Raw genomic sequence first — 22,765 nt, forward strand, 5'->3', positions numbered from 1 at the left:
TTATAAAGCTTTATGAGTCCAGAAGCTGTGAAATGGCTATGACTTTTCAGCATCTTCCTCATCTCACAAATGCCTCTATCTAGATTTGCGTCTCCCAGAAGGAGGTTCACTGTCCTTTGTTGGGACTCGTCCCGTTATTTTGGGTGGTAAACGGACATAGGACACGTGTGACCTACAGTATGTGTACAGTGATCTCTGATTGGTGAAGTCAGGGCAGGTTTGAGGTGCAATAACGGCAAACCTACTTTCCATAATGCCCTGGGTTCATGAATTGTTACTGTTCGGTGTTGGTGCTTTTATCCTAAGATGTTATAATGAAACAAATGGAATTCATGTTTTTTTCCCCTGCGTTTTATGATTAATAAAAAAATGTTTCATATAATGTTTTAATTAATTTTGTGTGTGGCATTTGTGTCTAATCCAGTTCTTTTTTTCAGTCATTAAATTAATTTTGACAAAAATGACAAAAATTTGAAGATTAAACCATATTAACATATTCTAGTAGGAACCAAAATACAAGAATGAAACTGAAATTGATCATAATATATCCCCTTAAAGTGAAATGAACATTTTGGAGAAGTATTGATGAAGGCTGCAGCATTTTTGCCTTTTAGAACTCCCAGTTGCACATTTCTGATAAATGGAACCTGGTCTCACAGGAATCCGTGAAATGGCCACGGATTCACTTAACTCAAAATCCGTGGAATAGCCACGGAATCACTCAAATTTCCGTGTAACTGACACGGATTTCACTACAATGCAAGTTAATGACAGTCATATCCCGTGGCTATTCCATGGATATTTGTTCCTATTGGTTTGTTCCAAGTCATGTGACTTTCAGAACAAAAAACATGGCGGACAGTTCTCTCATTATTTTTGAAAAAATCAATATTTTGACTTAGTTTCTGCATAAAAATGGATTTTGATCACATTTCTAGCGAGAAATATATGTTTTATTTTCTAAATCTTCACTCAGTGAATGTACGTAATCACTTTGTATGTTGGAATAGCCACGGGATATGACTGTCATTAACTTTCATTGTAGCGAAATCCGTGTCAGTTTCACGGAATTTGAGTGATTCCGTGGCTATTCCACAGGTTTTGAGTTAAGAAAATCCGTGGCTATTTCACGGATTCCTGTGAGACCAGGTTGGAATGTGTGTGTGAACGGGTGAATGAGCACAGTCTGCAGTGTAAAGCTATATAAGTGCAGGTCCATTTACCATCCGCCTGACTGGAGGAGGCGGGGCTTATGAACTACAGCCAGCCACCAGGGAGCAATCCAGAGGTTTGGGCTTCATGGCTGTCATGGCGTCCATCTTTATTTACAGTCTGTGGTTGATACGCAGAGCAAATGTAATGTTTTCACATAGCAAGTCTGCTTGCCAAAAAGTCTGCTTGTCCATTAGCGAGATAACAAGATGAAATTACTGCTACCGGCTAAGAAACATTGCTCTCTTTCTCCGTGGCAAATCCGTGGCTATTTCACAGATTCCTGTGAGACCATGTTGGATAAATGTGCATGTGTTTCCAAAATGCCTGTAAAATCTGAACACATTTTTTTGTAACACAATATGCAGATGACATCTCCAAACATCTTTGCTAAATTCTCAAAGTAGAAAAATAAGTGTTTGAGTTTCATCAAATTATAATACAAGATCTGAATTCGAGCCCTGATTACAGAGCAACAGAAACAGCCTCACGTTGCTGTCTGCAGGAACATCAGGATGACGAACCTGCCAAGAAATGTTCCACAAATACTGCGTTGGTAACATGTTGCAGCCGTTAGAGAATAATGAACCGTTCTTGTCATTCCTCACTGAAGATTTGTGATGCGCAAGAATGAGCCTTGGCTTTATCTCTTGGGATACACGGCTCCTCAACATCTCAGAGACCTTGACTGTCTGCAAAACAGCACTGCAGCTGTGAGAGTAGAGAAGGGAGTGACGGCTCTTTGAAGGGAATCAGCTCTCATGTCTGGGAGCGGGACTATATTCACTGTTTTTCTTCCTCTGCCATGAATGAGAGCTGATAAATAAGACACATTCATTAGGATAACCTGCTCTATGACGCCTTACAGTGAGAGCTTAGTTCTCATTCTTTCATTTTGGGACATACACTTAATCAATTCTCACCATGAGCAAGATAAGATGATTAATATCACTTGTAAAAAGCAAGGTTATAATAGTTTTGGATTTTTCATTAGTTTTAGTTTTAATTTCGTTGTGAATTTTTGTTTTCAAATTCAGTTAGTTTTAGTTAGTTTTTAGAGTGAGTTTGCTAGTTTTAGTTTAGTTTTTATTTTTGGAAAATGCTTAGTTTTAGTTTAGTTTTTATTAGTTTTAGTGTTAGTTTTAGTTTTTTTGTAATGGGTATGTGCGTTCATTTCCTTTGGTTTATCCATCTTAGCCTCAATAAGGTTATTAACTCTTACAGTTCTGGGTGTTTTGTATTTTGGTTGAAGTGTAGACATCCCAGTCTCAGTAAACACATTTACCATGTGTTCCTGCATGTTCAAATAGAAACACTGAATTATGTATAAAAAAAGTTGACAAAGACAAAAACTAAGGACATTTTCACCATAATTTTAGTTAGTTTTGTAACCACACAATACAGTTTCAGTTAGTTATCGTTTTTTAAAAAACTCTTGTTTTTATTTTTATTTCAGTTAACGAAAATGTTTTTTCAATTTTAGTTTTCGTTATTTTGTTAGTTTTCGTTAACTATAATAACCTTGGTAAAAAGTGGTATCAATGTCATGAAGAGGGAGCTTTGGTGTCCTGATGCTGAGAGCCCTTTAAACAGGAGGACATTTCACTGTTCTCCCAAAAATATTTTAATCTAATAAACTGGATGCTTTTAATCATCCAACTCTTGTATAGTTTTAGTTCTGCACTTCTACTGTGTACTTTAAATGCAATCCAATAGATAATATTTTGTTTTACCTCAGAAACTCTGCTCAGCTCAGTTGTTTTTTTAATGAAAAACAACACTGAAATTCATCTGAGACATCTCTATATTTAAATTGAACAGTATACATTTTTGCTATGCAACCATAAAGGATTAAAGTGCCTCTCATCTTCCAGCCTGGATGCAGTGTTTGTTTGTGAAAGCGAAAGGTTCATGAGGTTAAATCTACAAAGTGTATTCTATAATTCAACCTCCTCCCCTGATGCGTCTCCTGACTTCTACTGGTCTACAGACAGGGAGGTTCAGTGTGTGCAAACCAACAAAACAGCCTTTTATTTACCTTCCATTCTCCTGCGTTATATAACTTTAACCTGCTTTCCTGAGGTAAAAAAGACACATAACTACACAGCAAACAAGTCAAATCAAGGACACCTGATATTCCTTGTTTGGCAGTGTATTGCCCAGTTAGTGAGAATTGAAGGTGGGAGGATAATAACTCCCTTCCTCGTAAGCTTGACCCATTCAAAATAAGCGAATGAAAAGGTCGGACCACACAGACAAACAGACGGTGAAGTATGTCGGCTTTGGATGTTTTCTACTGTGGAGCGTTGATGCTCTGTGGGGCCCTGAAGGTCTCACAGCAGCAGCAGATCCCGGCCCACGACCCCACAGCGACAGGTCAGACGGGTTCTCTTTTGTTATTTTATCAATTTGTGTGTTTTGAATTGTTTGCATGCATTCTTTTATTTTTTCTGAACGCCTTCCCATCAACAGAGACGTCATCAGCCTCCTCCGTCTCTCATTATGTCCCTGACAAACCCTGTTTTGTGGAGGACATATTTGCAGCGCTGCGAGAAGGTGTTGGGACTGACGATGATCTTACAAACTTCACTTTGACTCAGTTTGGACTCTGCACCGCCTCTAATAGCTCATCAGTCTTACTGCAGCTCGCTCAGGAAACAAGCAGAAACCAGAGAAATGGATTGGACGTTTTGCATCCATTTGGAGGTATAAATGCTCTCTAATTGCACTATATTTTGTTTTAAGGTTGTTGTTTTTTCAACTTCACAGCATGTCTTGTTTTCTCCATCAGTGCTCCTGGCAGAGGAAGATCAGAGAGGAGTGCTCATATTGACCTTTGACCTCCCGCAGTCCCCTTTGCTCAAGCAGAACCCTGTGCTGCTGTTGGTGTTTGAAAGTCGCGTCACAGGAGGAAACCTGGACGTCACTTTCACGAGTCAGTCACTGGATCCTGACACACAGGTAAACAGAGGCCTTGTGTGAATAATGCATGACAGAAAAACTATCCTAAAGTTAATAAATCTGTTGTATGTGATTTCAACAAGGCTAGATAGATAGATAGATAGATAGATAGATAGATAGATAGATAGATAGATAGATAGATAGATAGATAGATAGATAGATAGATAGATAGATAGATAGATAGAAAAAAGCAGATCAGTTGGTAGGATGGTTGGCAAGATGATGGTAATGATACTGATGATATGAAGGCAACAATGCTATGGTGACTAGACGGTATACAATTGTAATAATAGTACAGTATATAGTATATAATATGTAATAATAAATAAATAGTAACAATATAAAATAAAATAAAATCATTATAAATAATTAAAATAATTATAAATAATAATAAATAAAATAAAATGATATATAATATATAAATATAAATATATAATAATACAAATAATAATAATAATAATAATAATAAATAAGGCCGGTATAATAATAATAATAGTAGTATATTACAGTATATAGTAATAATAATAGCAATGTCAGTAACAGTATATATAATAATAATAATAATAATAATATAGATGGATAGATAGATTACTTTATTCATCCCCAAAGGGAAATTCGGTTGTCACAGCAGTCTGGTATTCAAGTACAATAAAATACAATAGAATAAAATACTATTATTGTTGTTTTTCCTGTTTCTAGTCTGTGTGTATTTCAGAGGAAACACAGTACGTCACGCTGACAGGAAAAGCATCAGACAGCGACGTTCCACAGAAATGGAGGATTTCTGTTGAGACAAAAACCCCTGATATGAGTAAGAGACATTATGACGTGTAACATGTTCTGTTTCTTGTTTCATGTGCACTCCCCTCACATTTCCTCTATCTGCAGCCCAAAGACTAAAAGACGTCCTTATTGGTGGAAAATCAGGACGTGACATCAGCATGACTCCACTTCTGCTTTTCTCTGGTGGAAGAGGAACTGATATCAGGTTGTCTGTATTTCATGTTCCCTGTTTAAATGTTACCAGGGTAGTGTCAGAGTGGTGCTCAGCAATGTTTTTTAGCCACGGAATCACTCAAATTTCCGTGAAACTGACACGGATTTCGCTACAATGCAAGTTAATGACAGTCATATCCCGTGGCTATTGGTTTGTTCCAAGTCACGTGACTTCAAGGTCCCGGCGGTTAGAATAAAAAACATGGCGGACAGTTCTCTCATTTTTAGTGAAAAAATCTATATTTTGACTTAGTTTCTGCATAAAAATGGATTTTGATCACATTTCTAGCGAGAAATATATGTTTTATTTTCTAAATATTCACTCAGTGAATGTACGTAATCACTTTGTATGTTGGAATAGCCACGGGATATGACTGTCATTAACTTGCATTGTAGCGAAATCTGTGTCAGTTTCACGGAAATTTGAGTGATTCCGTGGCTATTCCACGGATTTTGAGTTAAGCAAATCCGTGGCTATTTCACGGATTCCTGTGAGACCATGTTGGATAAATGTGCATGTGTTTCCAAAATGCCTGTAAAATCTGAACACATTTTTTTGTAACACAATATGCAGATGACACCTCCAAACATCTTTGCTAAATTCTCAAAGTAGAAAAATAAGTGTTTGAGTTTCATCAAATTATAATACAAGATCTGAATTCAAGCCCTGATTACAGAGCAACAGAAACAGCCTCACATTGCTGTCTGCAGGAACATCAGGATGACGAACCTGCCAAGAAATGTTCCACAAATACTGCGCTGGTAACATGTTGCAGCCGTTAGAGAATAATAATAAAATGTTTTTTTCCTCTTTCTCAGATATTCACACACTCCAGGTTCCTCCCTAGCGTCTCCACAGACCTCCTTCCTCTGTGAGCTGCAGCGGTTCCTGGGTGGCGTCCTGTCTCAAGACCACCCTGAATCCCCTCCGCTCCAGCTGGAGTCCTTACAGTCCCTGCCCCCTCTGACACTAGGCCTCTCCTCCAGCGACACCCTGCTGGCAGGACTGATGAACTCCTCCTCCCCCACCATCTTCTCCTTCACCAGGTGGGGCTCCATACACCAGGTGCATCATGCAGCGCTGGCCTTGTCTCCTGCGCTGCTGGAGGAGCTCAAGCAGAGGCTGGAGACAACTGTGGTGCAGATAATGGAGGTCATACGAGAGGAGGAGGTGGGTCACAGAGCCACGGAGAGGCTGGGAAGACTCAAACAACTCAGCATGTTTCCGAAGAAGGAGCCAGCAGCAGGTGATGTGTACAGGAAAACAGTTGTGCCAAAGGTTTTCATTCAGACCCGCAAGATCAACTCAAGGACCCCTTTTGGCAGAATTTAAGGAATGATTGCTTAGTGAGAAATGAGTATTTAAAACCTTGTTTTTAAGTATTTTACAACCTGGTCTCACAGGAATCCGTGAAATAGCCACGGATTCGCTTAACTCAAAATCCGTGGAATAGCCACGGAATCACTCAAATCCCGTGAAACTGACACGGATTTCGCTACAATGCAAGTTAATGACAGTCATATCCCGTGGCTATTCCAACATACAAAGTGATTATGTACATTCACTGAGTGAATATTTAGAAAATAAAACATATATTTCTCGCTAGAAGTGTGATAAAAAAATGTATGCAGAAACTGAGTCAAAATATTGATTTTTTTCACTAAAAATGAGAGAACTGTCCGCCATGTTTTTTGTTCTGATCGCTGGGACCTTGAAAGTCATGTGACTTGGAACAAACCAATAGGAAAAAATATCCATGGAATAGCCACGGGTCTTGTGTTTGAGAAAATAGCTCTGGGTACCTTTGCAGAGTGGTGAAAATTGGTGCACATGCTACTTAATAAAAGGTCTGTTTTCATTGATTCATTTTCCCAATCTAAAATTAGTATCGACATCAGTCTCAAAAATCCCATATTGATCAGGCTCTATATAGTTTATCCTAGATTAAATCAAATCAGAAGAGCCATTTCACAGGTAGTTTTTCTTCACCATGCAGAATACTAGTGGCCCTGAAGTGCAAATCACAACGACAAATCAAAAAACACAATGACAAATCAAAAAACACAACAACAAATCAAAAAACACAACGACAAATCAAAAAACACAACGACAAATCAAAAAACACAACGAAAAATCAAAAAACACAACGAAAAATCATCGTCACTGACTCATGTCGCCCGAGGGTAACAACCTTTTGCGGTTTGGTTAATGTCATCGTTGTTTCTGATTTGCTGTTGTGTTTTTTGATTTGTCGTTGTGTTTTTTGATTTGTCATTGTGATTTGCACTTCAGGGCCACCGTAGAATACCCTGCTTAGAAACAGTCCAACTGTATACTTGATATAAATGTAAATTTGCTGCATTAGCACTTTTTAACTGATGCTTCTGTTCCCTCTAGAACAGGAGAGAGCCAGTACCGAGCGTTTCTCCTGCTGAAGGCGCTGCAGACAGTGGCGCGGGCCTATGAGGTGCAGAGAGGCCTGCGGGCGACCAGAGCCGACCCCAACAGCCCAGTGAGGGCCAACATATGTGGGCTGAGGAGTCTCACCGTGTCCCTTGAGAAGCGACTAATGAGTCCAAACACTGCCAACATCAACAACTGCCATGGCTCTTGTGCTTTCCCCCTGGTCAACGCCAACAACCACGCCGTCCTGCTCAACTCCCACATAGAGAGCGAGAACGGCGAGGAGCGGGCGCCGTGCTGCGTGCCCGTGGCCTACGACGCCCTCGAGGTGGTGGACGTCAACGAGCACGGGACTTACCTCTCCATCAAACCAGACGTGGTGGCCAAAGAGTGCGGATGCCGCTAAAGCTTCTTCTTGGAGTTTAGTTGTGACATAAAAGACATTTTACATATTTAACCCTTTATCAGGCAAAGAACTATATTTGGTAACTTGAGGTGATATTTCGAGAAAAAAGTTGCAAGTTTACTAGATTAAAGTGGCAAATCTACAAGAAAAAAGTCGCAGATTTAAGAGAAAAAAGTGGGGAAAAAGCTATTTTTTTCTCCCAGATTCACCACTTTAACCCTTAATAGGGCACTCATTGAAATACTTGCAAATTCCAAATTTCAACCCTAGAGAATATTGGAGGATATTACATACTGCCACAATGTGTAAAAAAAAGTGGCAAATCTACAAGAAAAAAAGTCACAGATTTAAGAGATTTAAAGTGGCAAATATTTGCGAAAAAAGTTGCAGATTTACGAGAAAAAAGTGGGAAAAAAAGCAACTTTTTTCTCCCAGATTCACCACTTTAAATCTCATAAATCTAAGATTTTTTTTCTCGTAGATTTGCCACTTTAATCTCATAAACTTTTTTCTCAAAATATTATTTTCGTATGTTTGGTTTTTTTTGGCAGTATGTAATATCCTCCAATATTCTCTAGGGTTGAAATTTGCAAGTATTTCAATGAGTGTCCTATTAAGGGTTAAAGTGGTGAATCTGGGAGAAAAAAGTTGCTTTTTTCCACTTTTTTCTCGTAAATCTGCGACTTTTTTCTTGTAGATTTGCCACTTTAATCTAGTAAATTTGCAACATTTTTTCTCGAAATATTACCTGAAGTTACCAAATATAGTTCTTTGCCTGATAAAGGGTTAACAGTCTTTCACCTTTACATTTCATGTATGTTGCTTCACTGGATTTATTTATTCACACAGTATTATTGCACGTTAATTCTCTTTAACAATATAATTTCACGTATATACAATTTATTCTTTGCCATATTGTCACACTTAAATAATAAAATGTACTATATTACTAAACATATATATAGTATAGTATAGTATGTAGAATATATTTACTATACTATAAATAAGTCAAATATGAGAATTATCATTGGCCCCTGAAATTATTTGAATAAAAAAAAAAAGTCTCCTCATGGAAAACTGGAATCCAGTTATCATTGAAATATGATGAAATGTACTTTATTGAAATACTGTTCTAAAATAACCAAATTAATAACTTACAAATAAAGTGACATTTCTCAATTAGTGACATTAAAAGGTAGATTTAATTGAAAGATTTCAAATATGTATGTAATGTGATGAGCATATCTAAATAATAACAAATTAAATTTCACTCTACAATACAAACAGTAAATGGATTAAATTTAGCATTCTGCATCTTCATATTATTAAATGCAAAGTATATTGAAGACTTTTTGTGTTCTTTATTCAGAAACATGATGTGACAGTTGATTATGTCTATTTTTTAATGTACAAATCAAACTTTCGGTTTGGGTTTAAGGATTGTTTTGTTGCCAATCGGCTTTTTTCTTCTTCTTATCACTCCGAGCTCTTCAGATCCCCACCACCACATGAATTTGTCCCATATGGAAATCTGGAAGAAAGACAGCAGGTAACAACACACACTGTAATAAATTATTCTGTAGTAATTTCATTTTACTAAATATATTTGATAAAATGTATTAAATATAAATGTGTCCTTGATTTTGAGGCAGTTGTTTAAGTAACTTTAATATAAAAATGTTTGAGATAGAATCTACTTATTTTATGTGTATGTAATTCTAAATCAAGAGAATTTTGAATGAATCCAACACAATAGAATTAGTCCGTTTTTAATTGATAGGCACTTCCTGTTAAGTTGTTATTAACTCAACTTGTAACATAGTTAGATTTAATTAATAATATTGCAATCTGTTGCCTCAATTTTATTGAGTAGCTATTGTTTGTCTGGTTAAAAAAATGCACTTATAGGGAAATCTACCATTGAATAGAGTTATAATTCTATTTAATTTTATAGTTCATTTTGACCTTTAATTTTCAGGAAGAACAAAACCAACCTAAGCCGATAGATACCTGAAATATTGAACCATCCTGCAGACTTCCAACAAAAGACCTTATGCCTGTGTCCTCAACAAAAGAATCCATTGCATCTAGGAAAAAATATTAAAAAAGACACTGAAAACCTGTTGACTCTAACAGAGAAGAAGTAGTTTAGGATTACACAGATGCTATAGTGTGGTGTTAAAAATAATACTGTAGAACAGGGGTCCCCAAACTTTTTTCGGTGGGGGCCACATCAACTTTTCTTTCTGTGATGGGGGGCCGGGGTCAGTCTATAACAGGAAATGATATGGGCCAAAGTGACCACCAGTGTTATTGTGTAAATATAACGATCATTTGTTGGCCTTGGCACCACCTGTTGGTTTGCAAAAAAGTAATAAAAAGTATTCACATGTTTATATATATATATATATATATATATATATATATATATATATATATATATATATATATATATATATATATATATAATATTTATTTATTAAGTACCACAGATATTCCTTTTATTTTGTAGAAAATAAAAACACAAGCTGATGCCAGTTAACAATGAGGTGATGTGATTTTGTAACAGGTACAGGTGAAAATAGATTCTGCATTCAGAATCTATTTTCCGTTCCCACATTTTGTTGACCGACTCTCTTCCGTTAGCTTGCCTTGCCCGCCCATTTTGTGAGGGGGTGAAAATTAGCTACTACTGTAAATAATTCTCAACTAAGGTCAATTTTAATTAGAACACCTACCTTAATCATTACATGTGGATATTTTATAAATAAATATATAATAAATGCAATTTAAAAAAAAACAGGCCATGTTTAGAGGGATTGTTTGGGATAGTTAAGTGGGCCACTCCAATTGCTTTGGCGGGCCGGAAGTGGCCCGCGGGCCGTAGTTTGGGGACCCCTGCTGTAGAATAATACAGTGAGTGAGTACTCACCGTGCAGCTCATTCACTCCTGAGCTCACAAGCAGAATGACCAGCGCCAGCACCAAGCAGCGGTTCATCGTGAATCCTTTCCATGGATTTGGAACATCACTCAAATTTTCGAGGGACAGAATCCGCTCATAAGACACTATGGACAGACAGAAACAAGTCAGTGGCTGAATGCCAAAGAGTTAACTCTGCTGGTTGTTTAGGGTGGACATACTGTTTGTCTTACTTATGATGTTTTCAGATGTTCCACCTGTGGCTCCTAAAGTCCTGTAGGCTGAGGAGGTTTCAATTTAAAATTGGGTCCAAAATAAAGCAGATGACAATTTCAGTTTTTGTCATGCATAAAAAAAAGTTTCTACGATGTCTATGAGACTGTTGCAGTGTGTCATAGACAAACATAGGACTGCTTAAAATAGTCACCTGCAGCTAGCTGATAAAGACATGTAGGACTGAAAGAGTTTTCTTTTCTATGATCCTCTGAAGAGGAAAACAGGAACTTACCTGATTGGACCCTTCAGTTGTGTCTCAACATTGGAGAGAAGGTGAATGTGGTTGTGTTGATTTCTGTTCTGCAGGCACCAGAGACTGTTAAACACTCCCTGCACCATGCTCCTACGCTGCTTGACTGACAGGCACAGATGAGAGTTTTTGAAAAAAGGAAAGTGACATTCAAAGTGTTCACTGAGACGGTTAATAGCAGCAGTTAGGCTGTAGGGGGACATGTGGGCAGCACTGACCAGATGGGATGAAATAAAGGAACTATTAATTGATGTCTATGGTCGGTGACCATACTCATATATTTTGGGACTGCCCGAAAGTACAAACATTTTGGAAAAATGTCAAAGAAGAACTGGAAAAAATTTTGGCAGTAGAACTTCCAATGGACTCTTTGTTATTTTTATTAGACGTGTTTCCTGACCACCTGTTTACCGCAGAACAATGTTATATATTACACATTTTGTTGATGATCGCAAGAAAATTATTACTATAAATTGGATGAAGAAAGACCCCCCCATGATCACACAGTGGTTACAGAAAGTAAAACATGTCTACATGATGGAATATATGACCAATTACAGCTAAAAGTCCCTGTTTTTATGAGAAGGTGGGCCCCAGTTACAGACTATATTGCTTAAGACTCTTATACACTATTATTATCTAAATTAGCCATTTATTTATTTATTTATTTATTTATTTATTTATTTATTTATTTATTTATTTATTTATTTATTTATTTATTTATTTATTTATTTATTATTATTATTATTATTATTATTATTTGGAATCAGAACCAGATCAAATATGTGTAATACCCTTTACAGTGCCATTTGTGTGACAGATGAAACCCAATCTCAAGATGTTTTGATTTGTTTTCCTTTGTGATGTTAATTGTCTGTAAATGTGCATAAAGGCAATAAAGTTAAAAAAAAAAAAAAAAAAAATTGATGTCTGTGGGGGAAGAAACAAATTGGACTATCAGTGTCCTTAGTACCAATAGTAGTATAATAATTTTGTTCAACTTTAATTTAATTTGGGAGGTAGAAGCTGTAGTTATTGGTGTGTTAGTTGAATTTACATTAACACATAAGAACCCAGACCTAGTTATCCTTAAAGGATGTGTTCTATAAGTGGACTACATTGAACACATTTCTGATGTTTTAAAAAAAAAAATACTACCCCTAAATGTCAAATGAACTGTGATGTGCCATATATGTTACAATGGGCGTTTATGGTATTTATGTTTATGATATTTCTTATTTTAAAACAGAAAAAAACTAGACACATTTTCTGCTTACAGAGACACAAATTTGCCTTTTTCTTTTGCATCTCCATAACATATATCAAAATTTTGACTTAAATTTGTTCAAGAAATATGGCCAGAACAAGTTAAATGCAATACAGGACACCCTATTAACGGATTAGAATTGTTAAATTGGTTTAACCTTAGCCTAGTAACAAGAAATAAGCTTTTTGAAAATATTCACATTTCTGTTTCCAGTCACAGCCACATTTTGGAGAAGTCACTTCTTGTCAAAGTCACATGACTGTCACCACACCAGGGTGTTGAGTATATATATATATATATATATATATATGCTACATTTGCATAGTCAGGACACACCATACATACAAACATACATACATACATATATCTATATTAACACATGAATAATAAGGGTCACACAAACAGTGTGACGATATTTTTTTCCTGAAGAGGTCTGTCACATAAATATTTTTTACTTGCTTTTATTACTATATTTTAATTTATATTCCTTTCTGGTGTAGCTATTATTTTATTTTTTTTGTTAAATAAATTGGTATGACTGAACTGAACTGAACTGAACTAAAAGAATAATAAGATACAAGAGAGAAATTGAATACAGCCATGCAGCAGCTGAACTGAGTGTGCAGACTTAACAGGTTCAAAACACTTTTTTTTCACTTCAAATTTTTGTTAATTGTGTTGAACTTATTGTTTTATTTTTTATTAAAGTTAAAAATGGAAAAAAATAGGGGAAAATAATTTAAATCTAGCTTCTAAAAAAAAGTTGGGTTAAATAAATAATAATAATAATAATAAATAATTAATTAATAAACAATGAGAAGCAATACATGAAAATATAGTATGAGAAAATACAATTTTGACAAAAAAAATGACTTAGGCGATTATTTTAACAGTGTGACGATATATAAAGAGGACAAATAAATAAATTGAGTGGCACAGAATAATAAATAAGTGACATCTGCTTTTGATTTTACTTATTTGTAGTATTGTAATATTTTTTTGCTCCAGTTAAGTTCTGTTTTCTTTTGATCCACGGTCCAATTGATTAGCAAATAAATTAGTTTAAATTATTATTTTTTATTTAACCATATACAGCAGTAGTACAGTAACAGGAGTGTAAACATTACATTAATAAAATTTAAGAAACATCTAAATAATACAAAAATAGAAATAAATACATTATTAGAAAATGAAAATAACAATAGTAGTGAAATAATAATAAAAGATATATATATATATATATATATATATATTTCTCTTTTATTATTATTTCACTACTATTGTATTATTGTAATATTATTGTACTATTGTACTATTGTAATGTATTAATGTATTAATGTAATATATATATATATATATATATATATATATATATATATATATATATATATAAGATTGCCAGGGGTCACAAGCGAAGAAAAATTAAATTGAATCAAAAATACTGAAGTGGGAGCATAATCGCACAGTTTTTATAGCTTTCTTGTTTTTAGCATTAGAAATTGATTTGAAGTAAATCTCCAGTTCTTTCATAAAAACACAAAATAAAGGTTTCACTTTGGCAAATTTACATTTATGGATGTAAAACTTTGCAAGGATTATAATTAGATTAATTAAACAATATTCTTTTTCAATTAAAATGTTACTCATTTTAAAGCCAAAAAGCACATCTTGCAAGAGGAGCTTGAAGTCACTGGTAATATTATCTAAAATAAATCTGCAAATATCTTGCCACAGTTTACATTTCCAGAACAGATGGATAATAGTCTCAGTATGGGAGTCACAAAAGGGACAATTTACATCTAGATCAGCATATTTGAATTTGATAAAAACTTGATTAGCAAATAAATTAGAAATGTTCTAAGTAGAGAGGCTCATTAACAGCATGACGTCATGGCGGACAGACCCCATTTTTCTGTTTTCTATTGATCCACGGTCCAATTAGAATTTTTTCATTTATTTATTTATATCAAACAGCAATTCAATGCACAGTTACAAAGAAGAAGAAACGAGTCACAGAAAGATAAACAATTATTATTTAGCGATTATTTTAACAGTGTGACGACATATAAAGAGGACAAATAAATAAATTGAGTGGCACAGAATAATAAATAAGTGACATCTGCTTTTGATTTTACTTATTTGTAGTATTGTAATATTTTTTTGCTCCAGTAAAGTTCTGTTTTCTTTTGGTCCACGGTCCAATTGATTAGCAAATAAATTAGAAATGTTGTATTTTTTTTATTTTTTTTTATTTAACCATATACAGCAGTAGTACAGTAACAGGAGTGTAAACATTACATTAATAAAATTTAAGAAACATCTAAATAATACAAAAATAGAAATAAATACATTATTAGAAAATGAAAATAACAATAGTAGTGAAATAATAATAAAAGAGAATATATATATATATATATATATATATATATATATAAATAAAGATTGCCAGGGGTCACAAACGAAGAAAAATTAAATTGAATCAAAAATACTGAAGTGGGAGCATAATCGCACAGTTTTTATAGCTTTCTTGTCTTTAGCATTAGAAATTGATTTGAAGTAAAAAAACACAAAATAAAGGTTTCACTTTGGCAAATTTACATTTATGGGCGTAATACTTTGCAAGGATTATAATTAGATTAATTAAACAATATTCTTTTTCAACTGAAATGTTACTCATTTTAAAGCCAAAAAGCACATCTTGCAAGAGGAGCTTGAAGTCACTGGTAATATTATCTAAAATAAATCTGCAAATATCTTGCCACAGTTTACGGGTATATTTAGATATATATAGATATATATATATAGATAAATAAAGTATATCTATCTATCTATCTATCTATCTATCTATCTATCTATCTATCTATCTATCTATCTATCTATCTATCTATCTATCTATCTATTTACATTTCCAGAACAGATGGGACAATTTAGATCTAGATCAGCAAATTTGAATTTGATTTTTTTTAAAAAGTTGATTTGACAATTGATTAACAAATAAATTAGAATGTTCTAAGTAGAGAGGCTCATTAGCAGTATGACGTCATGGCGGACAGGCCCCGCCCCCCAGCAGCAGCGCAGCCTGCAGCAGCTCGGAGGCTCCGCGGAGGCTCCAGGAGCAGGGAGAGGACAGAGCGAGCAGCTGGTGCGGACGCTGGCCGGATGGTTAAATCTAACCTACAGACGATTTTGAATAGTCATTGTTTTGTTAGAGAAAAAGAGAGAAACTTACCCGAGATGCCTGTTATTGAGCAATCCAGTAATAAACCTGAAAGTGAAAGGTATGTTATTGTAGTCGTTGTGAATTGTTATCAGCTAACTAGCTAACCATGCTACATGCTAACATGCTAAGCTACATTTAAAACCCGCGGCCTAGTGAAGCAGACACGGTCTATTTCCTGCGTTTCTTGTTTACATAACAGCACTATTTATTCCACTTGATGGCTCCAAAATACATCTTTAATCACGATTTGTGGGGTACACATATTCATTAAATGTCTTTTTTTAAATCGCCCTTTATTTCAGGATCGTAAACAGGTTGCGTGACATTTCACTAAAATCTCTTTGGCAAACAGACAAAATCATAGTCAACACTGCTGCTGATAGCAATGTTCTAGCTAGCTATGCTAATATGTAAACTCAACCAATCGAAGTATATTTTAAGCTTCTTACATTCACAACACCTCAGATTTAATAATTGTATTTTTTTATTTTATTTGGAGCGTGTTGGCTAAACGGGAGTTGCTAGCTGCTTTAGCTAGCGCTGGCACTACTTTATGTCGCGGATGTTTTCGTATTTTCAGCGTTGCAGTGAGAACAGTGACAATAACACCGCAATATTTTGATTATGTTTCACATTACATTTGGTAATATTGGTATTGAAAGAATGCACGATGCACTTATGTTTATCAAAGGTTATGTAAAGCTAGCTTGTGCTAAAAAAAAAAAAAAACGTAGTTAAAATTATGGCTGAATTGATAATTTGTTGCCTTCACGGCTTCTTTTTTTTCCCCTTTCGCCCTCAGGCTTATATGCTTGCTAACGTGGATTTATTGAATAGGCGAAAGGGATTTCATGTCCCTATTCAGTTTATTATGGGCTTATCAGTTCACATTTAAAATAACCTTTGCTGTGTGCTGTCTACCGTAGTGTTGCATTAAACACTGTGGGGGGCTTTTTTCAGCCAATGGACTCAGAGAAACGGCTTGTTTGCTGGTTAATCTCCGATTAAATGAAGCGATTTAGTGGAAATGAGAATACACTGTGGGCTTTGACGACTGGAAATATGTGTCATGGTTTTACACAACTTGTGAGCGATTAGCTTCTGAGTGTTCCACCTGCATCGTGTCCAGACAAGATTTTTAGTCGAGGCTGTTTGTCGAGCTCTATAGTGTACTGACAGACTCATAGGAAATTTCCACTGCACTGCGAAGGGGGGTGGTATGGGTAGTTGTGAGTCCAATGATGACATGTTGTACACAGAGGCTATTCCTTGTTTTTAATAGAAATGTAACTATTCTCAGATTCTGTTTTCCTTTCCGGGGAGGGGGTTGTTTTTCTGGCATAGATGCTTTTACTGAGCACGACATTAATAGATAATTGATTACTGTGTAATATTTGTTTTGCACTTTACTCTCATTAAGCCATAGCTTTCTTGGACACCAGCACGTGCCCTTTTAAACTGATTGATTTACAGCTACTGATGCAGTGGTCAGCATTGTGAAGACGCTTGCATAACAGCATGTTGGCCATCTGAAGCAAAAGCACTTTCCTATCATACTGACATTATGATATCTCCCTACAGAGGAGTGTTTTTTTTTTAAAACTCCATATTCATACATGTAAAAGGTGCTCTTTGTGAGCAGAAGCTTGGGACACTCATCGCTGATATGACCAGAGCAGCTGTCTTTGCCAAGTAAACCAGTGGCGTGAATACGTGCTGCTGCCTGCTGTAGGCATGGGGATTTTAAAGAATGCTGTTCACTGAATGGAGACGTCAGATGAAGCCTTACACTGTGTGCTAGTTTTAATGCAGGACGATGGGGCAGTGAAGGTTTTATGTGAAGATGGTGATTGGCTGATTTACATAATCCAATAAGGGGATTTAAAGAGAACTTGTTTTAGTTCACAATCTCCAACACCGTGCAAAATCAGGCAGTTGGTTGCATATTGCACATTGACTCTTTTAGCCTGAGTTGGAGAGTGACAATGGCTCTCATTTGGTTTTCACACATCTGCTCCACATATAGCACAGCCTTGACATTTGCGTAAAAAGAGGATCTGTAAGTGTGGGAGAGCGATTGCGTCGCTGTGGCAGCACTGCTGCTGTTAATGGCTGATGTTCCCGATACAAGCTCTAAGAATAGGCCTGCATGCACTACTAATGTATGCAGCCAAACACAAAGACCTCTCGGTTGTAAACCAAGGTAACTCTATAGACTGACCTGAATTAAAATGGCCGATCTCACTCACTAAACGGATGTTTGTCTCATGTAAACTGGAGCGATGCGGTTAGTGCCGCAGGACTAAAGTTGGCTAATGGTTAGACAAACAGAGCCTGATCCTCTGGCAGCCTTCCTCTGAGAATCATGTGACAAGCTTATGTTACCCCACAGAAACCATGGCACATGTCTGTTTCAGGAAGCGAGGCGTCTCTTCTCACATGAACAATACATTTTTGAGGATCTTGACTTTATCAGATGACAACCAAATCACCTTGACGGGTTGTGAATATTAGATAGATAGATAGATAGATAGATTTAGATTTGACTTTATTAATCCCACAGCGGGGAAATTTCTTTGTTACAGCTGCAAAAAAACACACAATTTTTAAGATAAGATAAAAAAAACAATCTAAGAAAAGACATATTATACATATAGTACATTTTAATGGGTCATCATTAAAGTGGTGTAACATATACTGCTGCTACTTCCTGTCTGAATTTAATGAAGTCAACACATAATATGAAAAACCTGGCTGTACCTAAGATGGGGACAGTTACTGATTGAACCGTTGCCTTTTGTTTCTTAAGACTCACTCAACTTTAGCAAATGTTTTACTGTAATTTCCGAGATGAATCACTCAACGGTGTAACTTTTGCTAAGCCTCCTGTTTATATTGGGAGTTTGGTTTGTGCTTGGTAGCAGAACCTCCAGTGAATACTCAACTTATAATGGCTCCTTCTGTGTGTGTGTTTGTTGGGCACTCCAGTATCTCCAATCCCAGGAGGTGCTCCCGCTGTTGCAGTAACCCGTGTCCGGGGCCTCTGTGGTGCTCCTGATGCCCCTCTCCCACCCCTGAAGATCCCAGGTGGGCGAGGGAATGACCAGCGGGATCGCAATCTTTCAGCTAAGCTATTGTATTCTGTAAGTTAAACCACTTTTATAACTACCTTTCAGAAAAGGTTAAAAAAAGTCAGTCCAGCTAATGATGTCACTGTTTTGTTGAGATGTTTTGCTGCTGCAGTTAATTGCATATTTTCTCTTTGTTATATCTGATTCTAACTGTAAGGCTGCACATGTAATTTCCACTGCAGTGGTCAGAGAGATATATTGGCACATTCTTCTCTTCACATTTAAGGCTCAAGACAAGTTTTATAATGATCAGGAGGTCCTAGATGAGTTTGGGATCTTTGGATGGCACTAAAATGTTGTGTTGACCCAGAAACATGCAATTGTTTTGCATGTGAATAACATTTTAAATTGAAAGTTAATTAGTCACAGGGTCAAATATCATGACTGCATTTCTCCCTTAGTTCTGCAATTGTCACTTTATTCTGAATTATTTTTGCTCTCCAGCATTGCTGCTTGCAGCTTTCTTGAGAAACGCTCATCCAGACAACTACACACTCAGAACTCTGTGCTTCCATGGCTCCTGAGCAATATACCTGCCATGAAATAGTCACCTCCCTTGGCAGTACCAGAGTATATGCATCATTTGCAAACAGCTAGCTAACTGACCTCAGGCTATTTCCAGGAACAAAGGTGTTCGTTCCAAAAAGTTACATCACTGATGCTTAAAATGTTTGATTAATCTGGTCTTTAGTGTACTGTAGCAAGCTACAGCAGTACCCAGTATGCTGTTTGGTGCTGTAACAGTTAGTATGAGTCCCCTCTTAATACACACTGTGTACATGACACACTGCTAATAAATATGTCCCATAGATCTCAAACACACTCTCTTGGGTCCTCAGCAAAACACTGTTGTTGTGAAAATCAGAGAGGCAAACAGACTCCATGCATTTTAGTTGGATGTCATCTGAAATTAATGTATTTCTCTGTTCCTGTCTGTGCTCTAGGATACTCAGTTGCTGGTTCTTGAGGAGCCACCCCCGGCCAACGGCAGAGTGCGCTTCTTGCTCTTTGAGTCTCTTCGCTCTGAGGGCAAGCACTGTGTCTGGAGGGCGGCGCTGAAAGGAGGAAACCTTTATGTTGAAATCCCTCCTGGAGCTTTGCCCGAGGGCAGCAAGGACAGGTCAGTAGGCAAAGCTTTCTTGTTAATAGTTATATTTAAGAAATTGTAGTAGTAGTTTAGCATTTTTTTTTTTTTTTTTTGATTGAGAATTTATTTGAACACAAAATAAAAGATGAACATTTAAAAACAAACGAACAACAATAAATACAAGACAACAACACAAATGAAACAACAACAAGACTCAACACTTATTTGTGTTCAAAAGGAGTGGGAAGAAGCCAAAGCTTATTAAATCCCTTCTCCCTATGTTAATTTACTATATTCAGTTATATAACAATAATATTTATATATATGTATGTATAACGCATAGTAATGTAGTTTATAAACTCATTATTACCATTATTAACACACATAACTTGTTATTAACATACAAACACAAGTACACATACACCCATGTAGTCATAATGAGACAACAATGAACAAACAAACAACAATAACACACAAAAAAGAAAAAATAGTAACACATTTAAAAAATGAAACGTCAACAATAACCACCTACTGTCATTTTACACACCCGTTTTCATCCCTATATCGTGTGAAGACATGCTTTTTATATTTAATATTTAATATTATATTATTATTTAAAGTTAACAAAAGGTACATTCTTGATTGATTTCAAATTAAACTAAGGAATTTTTAAAAAATGGTCAAATGCCAAGTAAAAACAATATTGATTTCTTAAGAAGTATGGTAGATAGGCTTTTGTATAAAAATCTAACTATGGAAATGTAAAAATCCCTAATAATTTGTAAAATATGTTTTGTATGAGTCTGAATGACCTACAAAGGGACTCAAGTAAAGTTATAGTTCACAAACCTTTTGGGCAATCTTTCTTACACTGTGATATGATTTATAGAAATGTGCTTCCACCATCATGAATAATTATTTTACTCTGAAATTCATTAACATCCTTCCTTTAATACATTAACACCTTTTCTCTGCTTTGTGTTTCTACAGTTTTGCTCTTCTGCTGGAATTTGCAGAAGAGCAGCTGCAGGCTGGTCACGTGTTCATCTGTTTTCACAAGAGCCGTGATGATAGAGGTGAGACTTTTTATGTTTGTGTTTCTTGAGCTGGTAAACTCTTATAAAAACTCTGATATAGCCCTGGCATCTGTGAACCATTTTAATCAGAGTCAATAGTTAATCATAAGAGAAATATATAGTAATATATACACACACACACACACACACACACACACATTACAAATAAAATATGATTGTGCAGCACTCCCATTTTTATTTTTGTGTATTAACCCATTGAAGCCTGGAAAGCGGATATGTCATTTTGAAGTATTTGTATAAGCTCTCAAATACTTTTTGAATTTCATTTCTATCTGCTACAGAGGCTGAAAAATCTATTATTTAGTAGAAATGTTGACACAAATTCTGTTGAATTTCCAGAAAAACTTCAGGTTTTAGGGGGTTATTTTAAAATCGCCCAGAGGTTTTACAGCCATTTTTTACAGGGGTTTTAGGCCTCAATGGGTTTCCATTGTCAGATTCCATTAATAGCATAATTCAATTTACAATACTTTAATAAATTAAATTAGTGGCACTTCAAATAGTTGTTTTTGCAGCTCTAACTTGTATTTAGAGACTCGCAGTTTGCATTCTTAGATATTTACATCTGTTTCTCTTCAGCATCCCTGCTGCGTACATTCAGTTTCCTGGGCTTTGAGATTGTGAGACCGGGTCATCCCCTCGTCCCCTCCCGCCCTGACGCTTTCTTCATGGCTTACAGCATCGAGCGAGACTCCTCTGACGACGATTAAATGACGCTGAGCAGTTACAAATGTTTGTTGTTCTTCTTTCAATCCATAGCCGCACATCTTTTGATTTGGGTGAAATGAATATATTATCCAAGTTTAGTATGGTTGAGGTTTAATTTTTGTCTGTTTTACCTTCCACGTGCTGTGTTTCAATGATATTTGCACTAGGGTAAGTTGTTAATATACCAGGAATGTAAAACAAGCGCCCATATAAAATCTGGGCAGTGTGTCCTCGCCACTGTATTACTTTCCATGATGTGTAGTGCTGACCTCTGATTCTCTTTCCCTGAACACCCCAACGATCATCTCCACAGTGTAATATTTATGATAAACTGAAATTCATCTTACTCATGTAAGTAGATATGTTCTCATAGTATCAGTTGATTCTCCTGTTTGTATTGATTTTTTTTAATGTGTGCATGATTTTCATTTGTTGCTTTGATTCACTTGATAGAAATTGGCATGTTGTAACTACTAAATAAAAGTGCTCACCTAACAAAGTGGCGCCTGTGCTCCTGTGTAATCATATGCATGCATCACATGCAGCCTGGAAGAGTTAGGAGGAACAAGACCATATGATGTGTTGGATGACAACATGTGGATGAATAACAAATAGTTGTTAAATTCGTGCAAGATAGGCATTTTGTTTGTTTAAACAGCTAAATGGTGCATTGCTTTAAATGTTGCTGCTGCAAGAAATTGGGTGGAATTTATCGCCTTTCCTTTTGTGTAGGATGGTCCAGTGTATCCTGTGCTAAAGCAAATAAAGGAACAGTGGTGGAAAAATAATTCAGATCCCTTAAGTAACAAATACTAATCCCACACTGTGA

At 35.9% G+C, this 22,765-nt stretch overlaps 2 protein-coding genes across 2 annotated transcripts; both read left to right on the forward strand.

Moving 5' to 3' along the window:
* The first annotated feature begins 3,325 nt into the window (after window positions 1–3,325).
* amh (anti-Mullerian hormone) lies at window positions 3,326–8,070 on the forward strand. Its single transcript, XM_059342004.1, is given in 8 exon segments — window positions 3,326–3,588; window positions 3,685–3,918; window positions 4,004–4,173; window positions 4,873–4,984; window positions 5,062–5,161; window positions 5,989–6,388; window positions 6,391–6,416; window positions 7,568–8,070. Coding segments are annotated over 8 exon segments (1,557 nt in total). The 5' UTR covers window positions 3,326–3,485; the 3' UTR covers window positions 7,980–8,070.
* Window positions 8,071–15,791: 7,721 nt separating this feature from the next.
* Window positions 15,792–22,435, forward strand: oaz1a (ornithine decarboxylase antizyme 1a). Its single transcript, XM_059342034.1, is given in 6 exon segments — window positions 15,792–15,971; window positions 18,902–18,968; window positions 18,970–19,056; window positions 19,989–20,164; window positions 21,122–21,207; window positions 21,808–22,435. Coding segments are annotated over 6 exon segments (666 nt in total). The 5' UTR covers window positions 15,792–15,852; the 3' UTR covers window positions 21,939–22,435.
* Window positions 22,436–22,765: the final 330 nt, after the last annotated feature.

This window comes from Centropristis striata, chromosome 9, assembly GCF_030273125.1.
Source record: "Centropristis striata isolate RG_2023a ecotype Rhode Island chromosome 9, C.striata_1.0, whole genome shotgun sequence".
NCBI classification, from domain to species: Eukaryota; Metazoa; Chordata; class Actinopteri; order Perciformes; family Serranidae; genus Centropristis; species Centropristis striata.